Source organism: Amblyomma mixtum, chromosome 5 (assembly GCF_055824585.1).
Source record: "Amblyomma mixtum isolate Tamu chromosome 5, ASM5582458v1, whole genome shotgun sequence".
NCBI classification, from domain to species: Eukaryota; Metazoa; Arthropoda; class Arachnida; order Ixodida; family Ixodidae; genus Amblyomma; species Amblyomma mixtum.
In genome coordinates, this window is record NC_143016.1 from 43384541 (window position 1) to 43395959 (window position 11419).

An 11419-nucleotide genomic window follows, 5' to 3' on the forward strand; every position below is an offset into this window, starting at 1 on the left:
TGAGTCGTGTGAGACTCTCCTCCCTCATTCCGTTTCTTCTGCTAGTGATCCTCTTGAGGATTCGCATGGCGTTAGCTGTCTTGTGCTTTAATTTAGTGATCGTTTCGCCGTTGACGCCGTTGGCCTCGATTATCATGCCGAGGACCCTAATTGTGTGTACTATCGGGATGGTTGCTCCGTTTCTCGTACGTAGTCTGATCTCTTCGTACTCGCGCTTTGTCGTTGCCGCATTCCGACCACTCCCGGGTGGTCTGCCCCTCAACCTGGTCATGATCGGCCTAGCAGAAAAGCTACAAGAACTGAAAGACGTCCGGCACACAATATACGCCGACGATATAACCCTTTGGGTGCACAAAGGCAGCGACGGTCACATCGAAACGGCACTGCAACTAGCAATCGAGACAATAGAGGAATACCTAGAGGGTACGGGTTTACGATGTTCGCCGAAAAAGTCAGAACGCCTAAGAGATGCGCTCTAAAATTTCGAACCACTTTAAAGCGAGGATTGCTGTCTTCAGCGGTGATTCGCATCTACATATTCTGAGTCACTGCGCATGTGTAGATTACGTGATTTCAACATAGAGCTGGACGGCGGTGAGGCTGTGTGTTGACCAAGGCTAAAATCAAGGGCAACTACAAGCAGCCCAATAGGCTGTCACCGCCACCTTCTCTTGCTTTTGAGTCAGTCAGTCAGCCAGTCAACCACTTATTCAACAAAACAAATTATACATCAGAATCTGTTGGGCCCATAACCATAGCTAGTTTGGACCCATAGTTATGTACACTTGGCATCACCAGCAGAAATAGTGGAAGTGCATCCCAGACATAGTACAAAAAAGAAAAAGAAACAAACAGAAAATTCGAAACACTACATGTAGTTACTACATACTGCTAAGAACAAATCTTTTTACTGAGTATTCGAAGTTCGTGGATATTTTCACCTCCAGCGGGATATCATTCCAAATTTTTGCACCATAAAACTGCAGTAGTCGCTTACCGTAAATGTTGCGTGCTCAGTGAATTAGATATTTTCAGTGACCAGTTCAGCATGAATTTTATTTCGGTACTTTCACACATTTGTGTGTATTTGAGTAAGATGTAAGACAGGCTTTCGGCTCTGGAACCTTCAGCGGCTGGCGCTTAAGGAAGACGACGACGACAAGCGCTGACCGCTCCGACGCTCGTGCGTTGTCTGGACTGATTGCTGTCGCTGGTCTGGATCTGGACTGTACCGCTACTTGTTCGCGACGCAACGTATGTCAGACATTATTACAAGTGGTGGAGGTGTCAGCGATCCTCTAGCCCTGGAGCGTCGCAGCCAACCACTGCCTACCGCTTTCGCCGTGCCTGAGACTGTCACCAAACCTGTGTCCCCACTTCCCTCGGCTGCCATCTGTTCCGACGCAGCGCGGCAGCGTGACCCCGCCATTTTCAGCGGCACAGATGGCACGGATGTGGAGGATTGGTTGGCCCCATATGAACGCGTAAGAGCATACAACAAGTGGTATGACAGCGTACAGCTCACTAATGTTGTAATTTATTTGAGCGACGTTGCCAATCTGTGGTTCAGAAACCACGAGGCTGACATCTCAAGCAGGGAAGCTCTCAAAACCAGCCTGTCTTTGGCCGTCCCGCTGTGCGGAAGCTTCGCGCCGAGCAACACTTGCGAAGTCGGCCGCAACAAACCGCCGAGAGCCTCACCAGCTACATAGATGATGTCGTCGACCTCTACAAGCGTATGAGCCCTTCCATGAGCGACGCCGACAAGATTAGAAATATTATGAAAGGCACTGACGATGATGCCTTCCAGATGCTCGTCGGCAAGCATCTCCAGACTGTGTTTGATGTCATCACCTACTGCCAAAGCTTCGACGAGCTGCGCAAACAGCCCCTTTCCACTCGGCGGATCGGCTTTCAGGAGGCCATACTTCCAAGCTTGACTCTTCCTGGGGACGGTGCTCTGTGCCACCAGTCGGTCTTTCAGCACATTCAGCAGTTAGTCCGTGAGAATGTCGCACACCAGCTGCGCTTGTCTACCTGCCCGCCTACACCTGCGCCATCGCTCACTCCCAACCTCCAGCGTGCCATGCAGCACTCCGCCGCTGCTGTCCGCTGCAGTTGCACTCGCTTTGCTCACGTTGCCGTTGCTGTTTTCTTCTTCTCGGGCTTTGACACCAAACAACTGTTCAGGTTTCAGGGACATCAGATACCTTTAAAACAATCAACGAAGATTTATTTATAGCTACGCATCAAAAGGAAGAAACACTGGCTGGAGAGCATGGAAATTGAGAGGCTCGCTTTTCCGGGATCACTGAGTATCTGTTCACATAATATAATATAGGCACTGTTGTAATTCTACCCCCCCCCCCCCCCTAACTCTCTTTGTGTTCCCGTCACATCTGTATCCACATAGGCCATGCCCAGAGGCAGTGCGTGGTTCTGCGAAAGTGGTCTTTCTCCGTGCACGCGCTCCCATGCGACCTGAAAAGAAAGGTGGAACCGAACACGAGGGACGCATACGACTCCTGGATTCCACGTACCTCCACTTCTGCCTAACTGTCACGACGTGTTTTTCCCGAGTTCCCCTTAAACGGCACCCTACGCATCAGTATTGACCTTGCGACCTTGTGTGTACAACCGTCAGGGTGACATGACTCAACGCCTGCTGCCACGTGCGGAGACGAGCGTCTGCCATTCAACCGCGCCTGGCTCTTTTGTCAACTGCGCGGGTGACGCCTGTGCAAGTGTTCGCCTTTGTGCGTTTCCTTGAAACAAGATATGGGATCCACCTGGCCGGAAAGGATACTTCCCGGTATCAAAGTGCCTCAGCCGAGAAAGACGATGAAGCGGGGTGACGCCGCTGCAGGTGTTCGCCTTTAGACGTTTCCTTGAAACAAGATATGGGATCCACCTGGCCCGAAAGGACACTTCCGGGTATCCAAGTGCCTCAGTCGAGGAAGCACCCGGACGAAGTCCCTACGATTGGTCGAAAAAGGCGGGAAGATCTCGGGAGGGTCTATTTAAAGCGCTCGACACGTTCATCGAGGAGCGATTCCCTCAGCGTTACCCTGAGACTTCTCAGCTCTTTCCCTGTTTGTCATTGTTTATAAATAATTTTTGTAAATATGTGAATACAGTTTTTCTTTTCCTCCTTCTACTCCCTGTCTCCGGCCCACGTTCCTTCCTCCGTCCGCACCGCGGTGGTGCTCCTGAGCCCGATGCCTGGTGAAACACGCTACTAGCCCGGCAAAACATATCAGCACAGCCATTACCGCAGGCACCACAACAAATGCTTTTGGTAAGATGGCATTAACAGTAGTCTTCAGGCATCTAGTGGTACATGACTTAATTACTGCCTTCACCCGCGAGTGGGCGTTTCTTGCTATTATCTTCTTCCAACTGGAATGTTTTAGCGCGTTAGCGTTAAAGGTCCCGTGTCGAAGGAGAACCAGCGTCGGCATTGTCCCGCGGAAGAGCAGATGGGGGAAAAACTTTTGTTAGGTATAGTATAGTATGGTATAGTATAGTATAGTATAGTATAGTATAGTATAGTATAGTATAGTATAGTATAGTATAGTATAGTATAGTATAGTATAGTATAGTATAGTATAGTATAGTATAGTATAGTATAGGTATAGTATAGTTTGTTAGGTATAGTCCTGGGTGGAGCCCTCAGTCCGGGGCTCCATGTGCCGCTGCGATCCTGCAGGCCCGATAGAGCAGCTGTCGCTGGCCTTGCGGGCTCGTGCCGGTCAGAGCGGTCTCCAGAAGGGCTCTTAGTCTATGACCTCGCGGGCTACTGCTCTATCTTCCCGGCCCGTTCGAAGTGCCTGTGCTGGTCGGTCGGATCCATGCTTAAAGGTACACTGAAGAGGATTCTGAACTTGTCTTTCTGCCGCGGGAACTCGATCTACACGTTTCTAGCATTCTTAGAAACTGCGACTTATTGCCCTCCCTACTGAAAAAAGTTTTATGAGGCAATAAACTCATACAGTTTATCATACAAATGTCATAGAGTTCTCATACAAATCACATAAAATTATCATTCAAATGTCATTCATTTCTTTGAAATCATACAGTCATCATTGAGATATCATAGAATATCATACGAATTGCATAGATGGTATGATATTCTATGATATCTCTATGATGAGTGTATGATTTCACAGAAATGAATGACATTTGAATGATAATTTAATGTGATTTGTATGATAAGTCTATGACATTTGTATGATAAACTGTATGAGTTTATTGCCTCACAAAACTTTTTTCAGTAGGGCTCTGTGGCCGATTTCCCTAATTACATCGAATTAACGTCCGGCTCTCGCCTTTATTTTTTGAATTCTCCGCGTACGATGGGCGGAGTCGACCAACGCGTGAAGTGCCTTTCAGCCAGCTCCGTGGAGGCTTTGCTTTCGCTTTATTTTGTTTTTTAGGTTTCCATGAATAAATAGTTTCATTCGCAGATAATATAGCCGCAAAATAAGCCCGCAGAAATAAAAATACGCGCGGACTATTTGCTACTACGGACTACTACGTATTACTCCGCCGATGGCAGAGCGGCAAGCCGCCACGGGACTGGGTGAAAGGCACTCCGCGCGTTGGTCGACTCCGCCCACCGTACGAGAGAGAATTAAAAAAAAAAAAAGGCGGGAGCCTGACGTTAATTCGATTTATTTACGGAAATCGGCCACACAGGGCAATAAATCGACGTTTCTAAGAAAGCTCGGATTGTGTAGATAGAGTTCCCGCGGCAAAAAGACAAGTTCAGATTCCTCTTCAGTGCACCTTTAACAGGGCATCTTCCCAAGAGGAAGGGATGGGGAGGGCTGAGGGTGGGACGCCGCTGGGTGGGTTGTGCAGGCGCAAACGCAATGATACACTACCTAGGTGTCCTTGGCAGCTCGGGCATTTGCCTGGGTAGACGATGGAGAAGTGTTTGTTTGGGATATAGCTTAGGACACGCGTGAGGCTGAAGTTGACGCCATGTCAAAGCTTCGGCCTTGGTCAGTGTTGGGTGCGGTGGTGGCGCTGTCCATTGTGCACGGTAATATTTTTTGATGTGCGTCTAAGCGTGCAGAGCCGCGCAGGCGCTCTCTGTGCCTGCTTCCGTTGACGGCGCTCGGAAGGCTTTACGACGGGGATCGTCGGACGACTGCTTGTAGAGTAAACTGGACATTAAAGGTTTTCCTCAGAAAGTTTATTGTTGCAGCAAGAATCCCCAGCATGTTTAGGTTCACTGTGAGCTTCTTTCTGTATATTCTAGACTCGGTGACTGAGTCTGGTTGCCTATTTTTTGACAAGTTTAGCATACAATGTGTTTTTATGTTTGATCATTTCAAGGAGTTGATAAGTGAGCCATGATTTCCTCAGAGTACAATATCTGCGTTCAAGCAAATAAAATCCCTAAAACCAGCACTGGCCAGGCATAGACCACCAGCCCAATATCTCACGTCATCATTAAACTGTGCACCACTCCCCCGCCTAAAATTCTAAGATTGTTGTTCAGAAGCGGAGCGCCGTAGGCAGACAATTCAGGTGGCCACACGCTTTACTGAAGCCCACAGGCTGGTGCCTACCTCAAAAGTTTAACGCCTGATGCGCACTGCTCGATCGAGCAACACGCACACAAGAGTTACGCAGACTGCACGTTAACAAAGGATAATGTGAGCGCTCTGTGCGGAAGGCCGACCTCACCTTCCTCTGCTTTCCTCTGGTCGAAGGTCGTCGCAAATTGGTGCACTGACATCGCACAGTGTAAAGGCCTCTAGAATTTCGATGGAGGCGCAATTCTAACGCCCCGTGCACTGTACAATGTCATTGCATGTTCAAGAACGCGAGGTGCTCGAAATTTCCGGAGCCCTTCACTGCGGTGTTGCTCATATCCTGAGTAGCTTTGGGAACTCCATAAACCAAACCAAACTAACTTTTTTTTGCTAAGAGAAAATGATTGTAACAGCCACAGCGATTCTCTTCACACACACTGAATTGTACATTGCTTTCATAATACCGCTATTTTCTTCTGTGCATGAAGATTCCTACTGAAGATGAGAATCCAAAATCCCATCGCTGCTTTCGTGAACGTAAGTTTTGCGTTTGTTTCAACGTAAGAGAGTGGCTATTTTATTAGTTTTTTTTTTTGACGCGTCACATACGTGCGAGGAGGGATGGGCAAGGTTTTGGTAACGGAGGCCAAATAAAATGAGCGAAGTATTTAATAAGGAGAGAGGGTTTAGGCGTACATATAAAGAATGACAGAAAAAGAAAAATGGCTGAATAATAAAAAACGCCTACAAAACTCTTGGGGAATAGGAAAACAATCAGAGGAAGCAGGAAAAGGCAGGATTATGACTGCTATTAGGATCGGGTGAGCCTGGTTGGGCTGGAGAAGGGACGAGGAAGGCGGGAGACGGGGTTACGAAGAGATTAAACAAGGAAGGAGAACTTTATGCAAGAATATTTACATTATTTACAAAAAGGGTAACTGAGAGTGACTCTCAGTGAAAGAGAACTTCTTGAGGAGTCAACAGGAGTGCTCTGGAGTCCACAAAACAACACCCGTTAAAAAACGCACGGATTCCCCAGATCTCTGTCTGGGGAAATAGTTCGAAGAATGACGTGTCCAATCAGACGGACCGTTGTGGATACTGTTGATACCGCCCACGGCAGGGCGGCGCTGGGCCGTGGGGCTCTCCCGCAGCTCGGTTGATGGGAGAGGGTAAAGGCTCAGTAATTAAACACTGCTGTCTTTCACTCAGCACACCACCACTCTGTTCGTTGACCCGAGGGTCGACTGGGCCACGGAACGCCGCCATCGTCGCCGCATCTTCGGCCTTCGGCGGTCTTTGACCTTCGCCGCTGCCACCATGGTCCCACGGTCCTGGAAGGTCGCTGCCTTAATCCACTTAGGCAGGAGGGGAGCGCGAGCTGCCTTAATCCACACAGGAAGAGGGGGCGGGGGGGGGGGGGGGGGGGGCATCCCAAACCCAACACTGCTCAGGTGGTGCCATATTGTTGTTGTTGTTGTTGTTGTTGTCCTCTAAATAATGGCGCGTACCCACTGCGGGGGATTGGCCAAGACACAGGCGGCGACTGACAGGTACTCAGAATGTTAAACAATTAAATAAATGAGGAAAAAATAGTAATAGTAATAATGATAATAATAAGGAAATACATGAAAGAAATTCAGATGTGTAAATTGAAACAAGCCAAACAAATACTGTGAGATCGGTGACTGAAAGAGGGAACGGGGCTAAACATGCCATGTTTCGGGAATCTTTCGTAGCAGAGGAATAATGATAATGAAAAAGAGCTAAGGACGGCAGCCGTTTCGTGTCTGTAAGGGAAGTGTGAATGGCGGAGAGCACATTCCAGTTACTGTGCCCTAGGGAGAAAGCACCAAGAGACAGAACAACCCCAGCTGAGAGACTTATACCTAGCTGTTGTAACGGAGGCTCTAGAGTGGTGCCTACGTACTTCTTTTTCCATCACGTCGTGGTCGCCAATACGTCCAACGAAACCGACGGTTTTAAAACAGCAAAGACTACCTCACATTTGAGAACTAACTTACTGACAAATTAGAAAACAAGCATGACTACAATATTCTGGTCAACCCTAATATGCTGCCCTGGTCTTCATCATGCGCATCTTCATCACGCTACAGGACGTGCAGAAGACGACAAAAAGGAAGTCCGTTCTTCTGCTCTGCATACCCAGAGTAGGAAGAAAAACAACAAAAGCCATCGAATCAAGGAAGGCACTAAAAAGAAGGTCTGGTTGCTTTGCTCCAAAGAACGCTACTTCTTGGATAACTTTACGGATTCTGTGCGCGTACGGAGACAAAATTCGCCTGAACAAAATGTTTCACTCCGAGCCACTGCATGACAGTACAGGAAAGCCTAGCATGCTGCTTGGACACGACCTGCCGTCTACATTAGAAATGGCTTTCATCGAGAACGCAAGTGCCGGTGCCCTTCCAGCTCTCCGCCACGGACCGCCATCACCCACACTTCACCCTGCAGCATGGGCCTTGGGCCACTCCGGACAGGAGCGACCAACAACGACTTCTACTGCCTCTTTTCACAATAGGCCCGAAGGCAAGACTAGACACAGCGTGACCTTAGTGCTTGCTTCGGCAGCAGTCTGTGCCACAATATGGGCCATGGTTTTTGTCGCGGCAATGAGCACAGGAGGTGACCTAGAAAGTATGCGCACAGAGGCTGCTGAAAAGGGTGTAGAAGCTCGGCTGCCCCTCGAGTACATCGCAGGCCCATCAGATCGAGGGGGCCTCAGCGACCAGGGAAATGCAGGGGGTCGACAGCCGAACTTCGAGGTTGGAAGCCGGCAAAGTTCCAGAAGCAGTTCCCGAAGTAGGCGAAGTGAGACCACCGCATACTACAAGAACTTAGACGACGTTCGCGAGTGGACAATAGACATTACTGACGGCACCACGGATGGCTCAGTCACCGCCTGGACCTCTGAAGACGAATACACTGCCTCGACAAGACCCTTTGCTAAAAGTGCTCACCGGCGTGGGACGTACAGACGACGGTCCAGGACACCGGTCAGGCATTCGACGAAGTCACGTCGGCATTCACGAGTCCACGTAAGTGATAAAGATATCGAGCTAGTCATTAACTCTGCAAAACTGACTCGTTTTGATCGTTTCGTGGAGTGTGCAAGAAAAACTGTGTACGTTGACGGAAATCGTTACGGCCGCCGCGGTGGCTCAGTGGTTATAGTGCTCGGCTGCTGACCCGAAAGACGCGGGTTCGATCCCGGCCGCGGCGGTTGAATTTCTTTGGAGGAGAAATTCTAGAGGCCCGTGTACTGTGCGATGTCAGTGCACGTTAAAGAACCCCAGGTGGTCGAAATTTCCGGAGCCCTCCACTACGGCGTCTCTTATAGCCTTGGTCGCTCTGGGACGTTAAACCCCATAAATCAACCAACCAACCAAATCGCTACGGTCAGTTCCCTCGCTGCTATAGAGAGTGAGGCTTGCACGCAGGGCTTGGTATTCACTGAAAAACACTGAAACAAGTATTGCTTGCTGCTCTTAGACCTTAGGTGTCAAAAACTGGCTCTGGTTTAGCTTTGGTTAAACCTGGAGGATTGCGAAAGCAACATCTTCGCGTAGCCATATATTGCTGCCTGAGCTATATTGCCCACAGTCTTGCCGTTTCGCGTGCTCTTGCACGGCCATACTGCGCATGCGTGGGTATCAAATGACGTCACTACGTGCAGCTGGCGTGCCTCGCCGCGCGTGCTCGCCGTCCTTTCCTTAAAATGATCGGAGCGTAAAACGTTCACAACGCCAACGAACACAATGGCAGCGCCGTGTTTCTGGCACAACCTTGTCAATGCCTGCAGCTCACATCTCTCTCTCATCACCCTACGTACCTATAAGCACGATTCAGGCGTCCACTGACCCAGGGAGCCATTCTGCGCACTTCCTTTCCTTAAAATGAGCGCAGAGTAAAACGTGGTCAACGCTAACGCCAATGAACACGACGAACGCCACGGCCCAGGGCTTCAGCGCCGCACTTCTGGCACAACGTTAATGCCAACGCATGCAGCGCACACGTCACTACCGCCACTTAGCTTAAAGCATAGCTGAGGTGTTCACTGTTGCAAGAAGGGCAGTTATGGCCTTCCCTCTGGTTCAGGTGTCCACCGAGATGCGGACACCTCGCCCTCACCTCATGCTATGTAGATCCTGGCATAGCAGAGCTAAGCAACTGCCAATTTTATATACTCCACAAACCACGCAGATGGCGATGCGCAATCGCTGCTGCGAATCAGAGAGGGAGAGAGAGGGAGACTGTCGGCGAGGCGATGGAGAGCGCATGGCGGCGGTCCCGGCGCGCCAGCTTTGCGCCGTGTGACCTCAAGCGCTCCTCGCGCATGCGCAGCTTGGCCTTTCCAGAGCTCCGCGAAATGGCTCGGCGACTAGCGTAGCGTTGCTTTCGCAACAAAATTCTGAGGGCACAAGTCTGACCCGCCGCGGTGGCTCAGTCGTTAGGGCGCTTGTCTACCGGGCCGGAGTACCCGGGTTCGAACCCGACTCTGGCGGCCCCGTTTCGAAGGAGACGAAACGTAATAGGCGCCCGTGTGCTGTGCGGTGTGGGTGTACGTTAAAGATCCTCAGGTGGTCGAAATTATACCGGAGACCTCCATTACGGCACCTTTTTCTCTCTTCTTTCACTCCCACCTTCGTCCCTTCCCTTATGGCGCGGTTCAGGTGTCCACCGCGCCGTAATTTTGCGCCATTTCCTTTCCTCAAAAACCACCAAACCCAGCCAACTTATCTCTCCTTACGTGGAGGAATGTGAAAGCATGCGTTTTGAGGAAAGGAAAGGCCGCAGTAGCTCTCAAACCTCGGCATATCGGTGGACACCTCAACCGCGCCTTAAGGCATGCATAAAGGTGCATGTGTCATCGGTTGGAACCCCTGTCGTAAGCTAGCCTCCAACTTCGCATCTCGACATCCCGGTGGACACATCAACCGCACCTTAAGAGAAATGGTGGTCACACAAAGCATGCCATTTAAGGTGCATATGTCATTGGTTCGAACCCCTGTCGCAAGTTAGGCTCTAACTTGATTAAAACATGTAAGGTATATGCAAAGAGAAATACTATGACTCAACGGAATGCTGCATGACAAACGGTTGCTGAAAATTTTCATGTACAGGGTCGTCCACTCTTAGAATGCGCTAGCGCATGGACGTGCTCTTTGGAGGATCACTGCGTCCGAAACGGCTGCGCATCGAAGCGAAGTGGCAGCTGACGCGAAGCACCACGTCCAGTTACACCTTCTCCTGCGCCACTTTGCTGCGATGAGCGACTGCGTCGCACGCGGTGGCCCTCTGAAGAGTGCGGCCATGCGCTAGCGGGTTCTAACTAACCCTGTACGTATTCGGAAACACTGCCACTACATTGAGGTCAACCACTAATGACATCACTGGGATTTCGTCTGCACCTGAGGTATCTGTTGCCCAAAACGGCATCGTCGCTTCGCGGACATAGTTTTGCGCAGCGTGTCTCTACCATTCTTCCTTTCTGCTGCCTGCACGTGACAATGATTATGAATCTTCTCGTGTGTGACGTCATCACTCTCTAGGTTTTGCGTCATCCTGTCACGTGATCTCGCACGCTGGTGGCCCGGGTTCGATTCCCACCTAGACCCTAAGTTTCTTTTCTTATTATTTTTTTAATTTTCTTTTCATTTTAATGTCTCATGACTTCATATGACCGCAGACGTCACAGCGGGCCAACTTCGGGCAAAACATTTTCCGGGCCTCAACATAGCCTTCTAATGCTTTCGCATTACTATCTCTTCTTCGTATTGCAGACGCAACGACATCCCCTCACAAAGACTGTCGATGACGTCGACAGTGGATTGACGCTCACTACTGAGTGA

The 11419-nt window shown here is 49.8% G+C and overlaps 1 protein-coding gene across 1 annotated transcript; it reads left to right on the forward strand.

The window, feature by feature from the left end:
* Positions 1 to 7858: 7858 nt before the first annotated feature.
* Positions 7859 to 11419, forward strand: LOC149341928 (uncharacterized). Its single transcript, XM_089542040.1, has 2 exons — positions 7859 to 8605; positions 11351 to 11419. The coding sequence occupies exons 1-2, from the start codon at positions 7859 to 7861 to the stop codon at positions 11417 to 11419; spliced, it is 816 nt and encodes a 271-aa protein (XP_089398166.1).

Coding starts and splice junctions, on each gene's coding strand:
- LOC149341928 (XM_089542040.1), top strand. CDS start 7,859: ATGTTTCACTCCGAGCCACTGCATGACAGTACAGGAAAGCCTAGCATG. Junction 8,606..11,350: donor GTCGGCATTCACGAGTCCAC/GTAAGTGATAAA, acceptor TTCGTATTGCAG/ACGCAACGACATCCCCTCAC.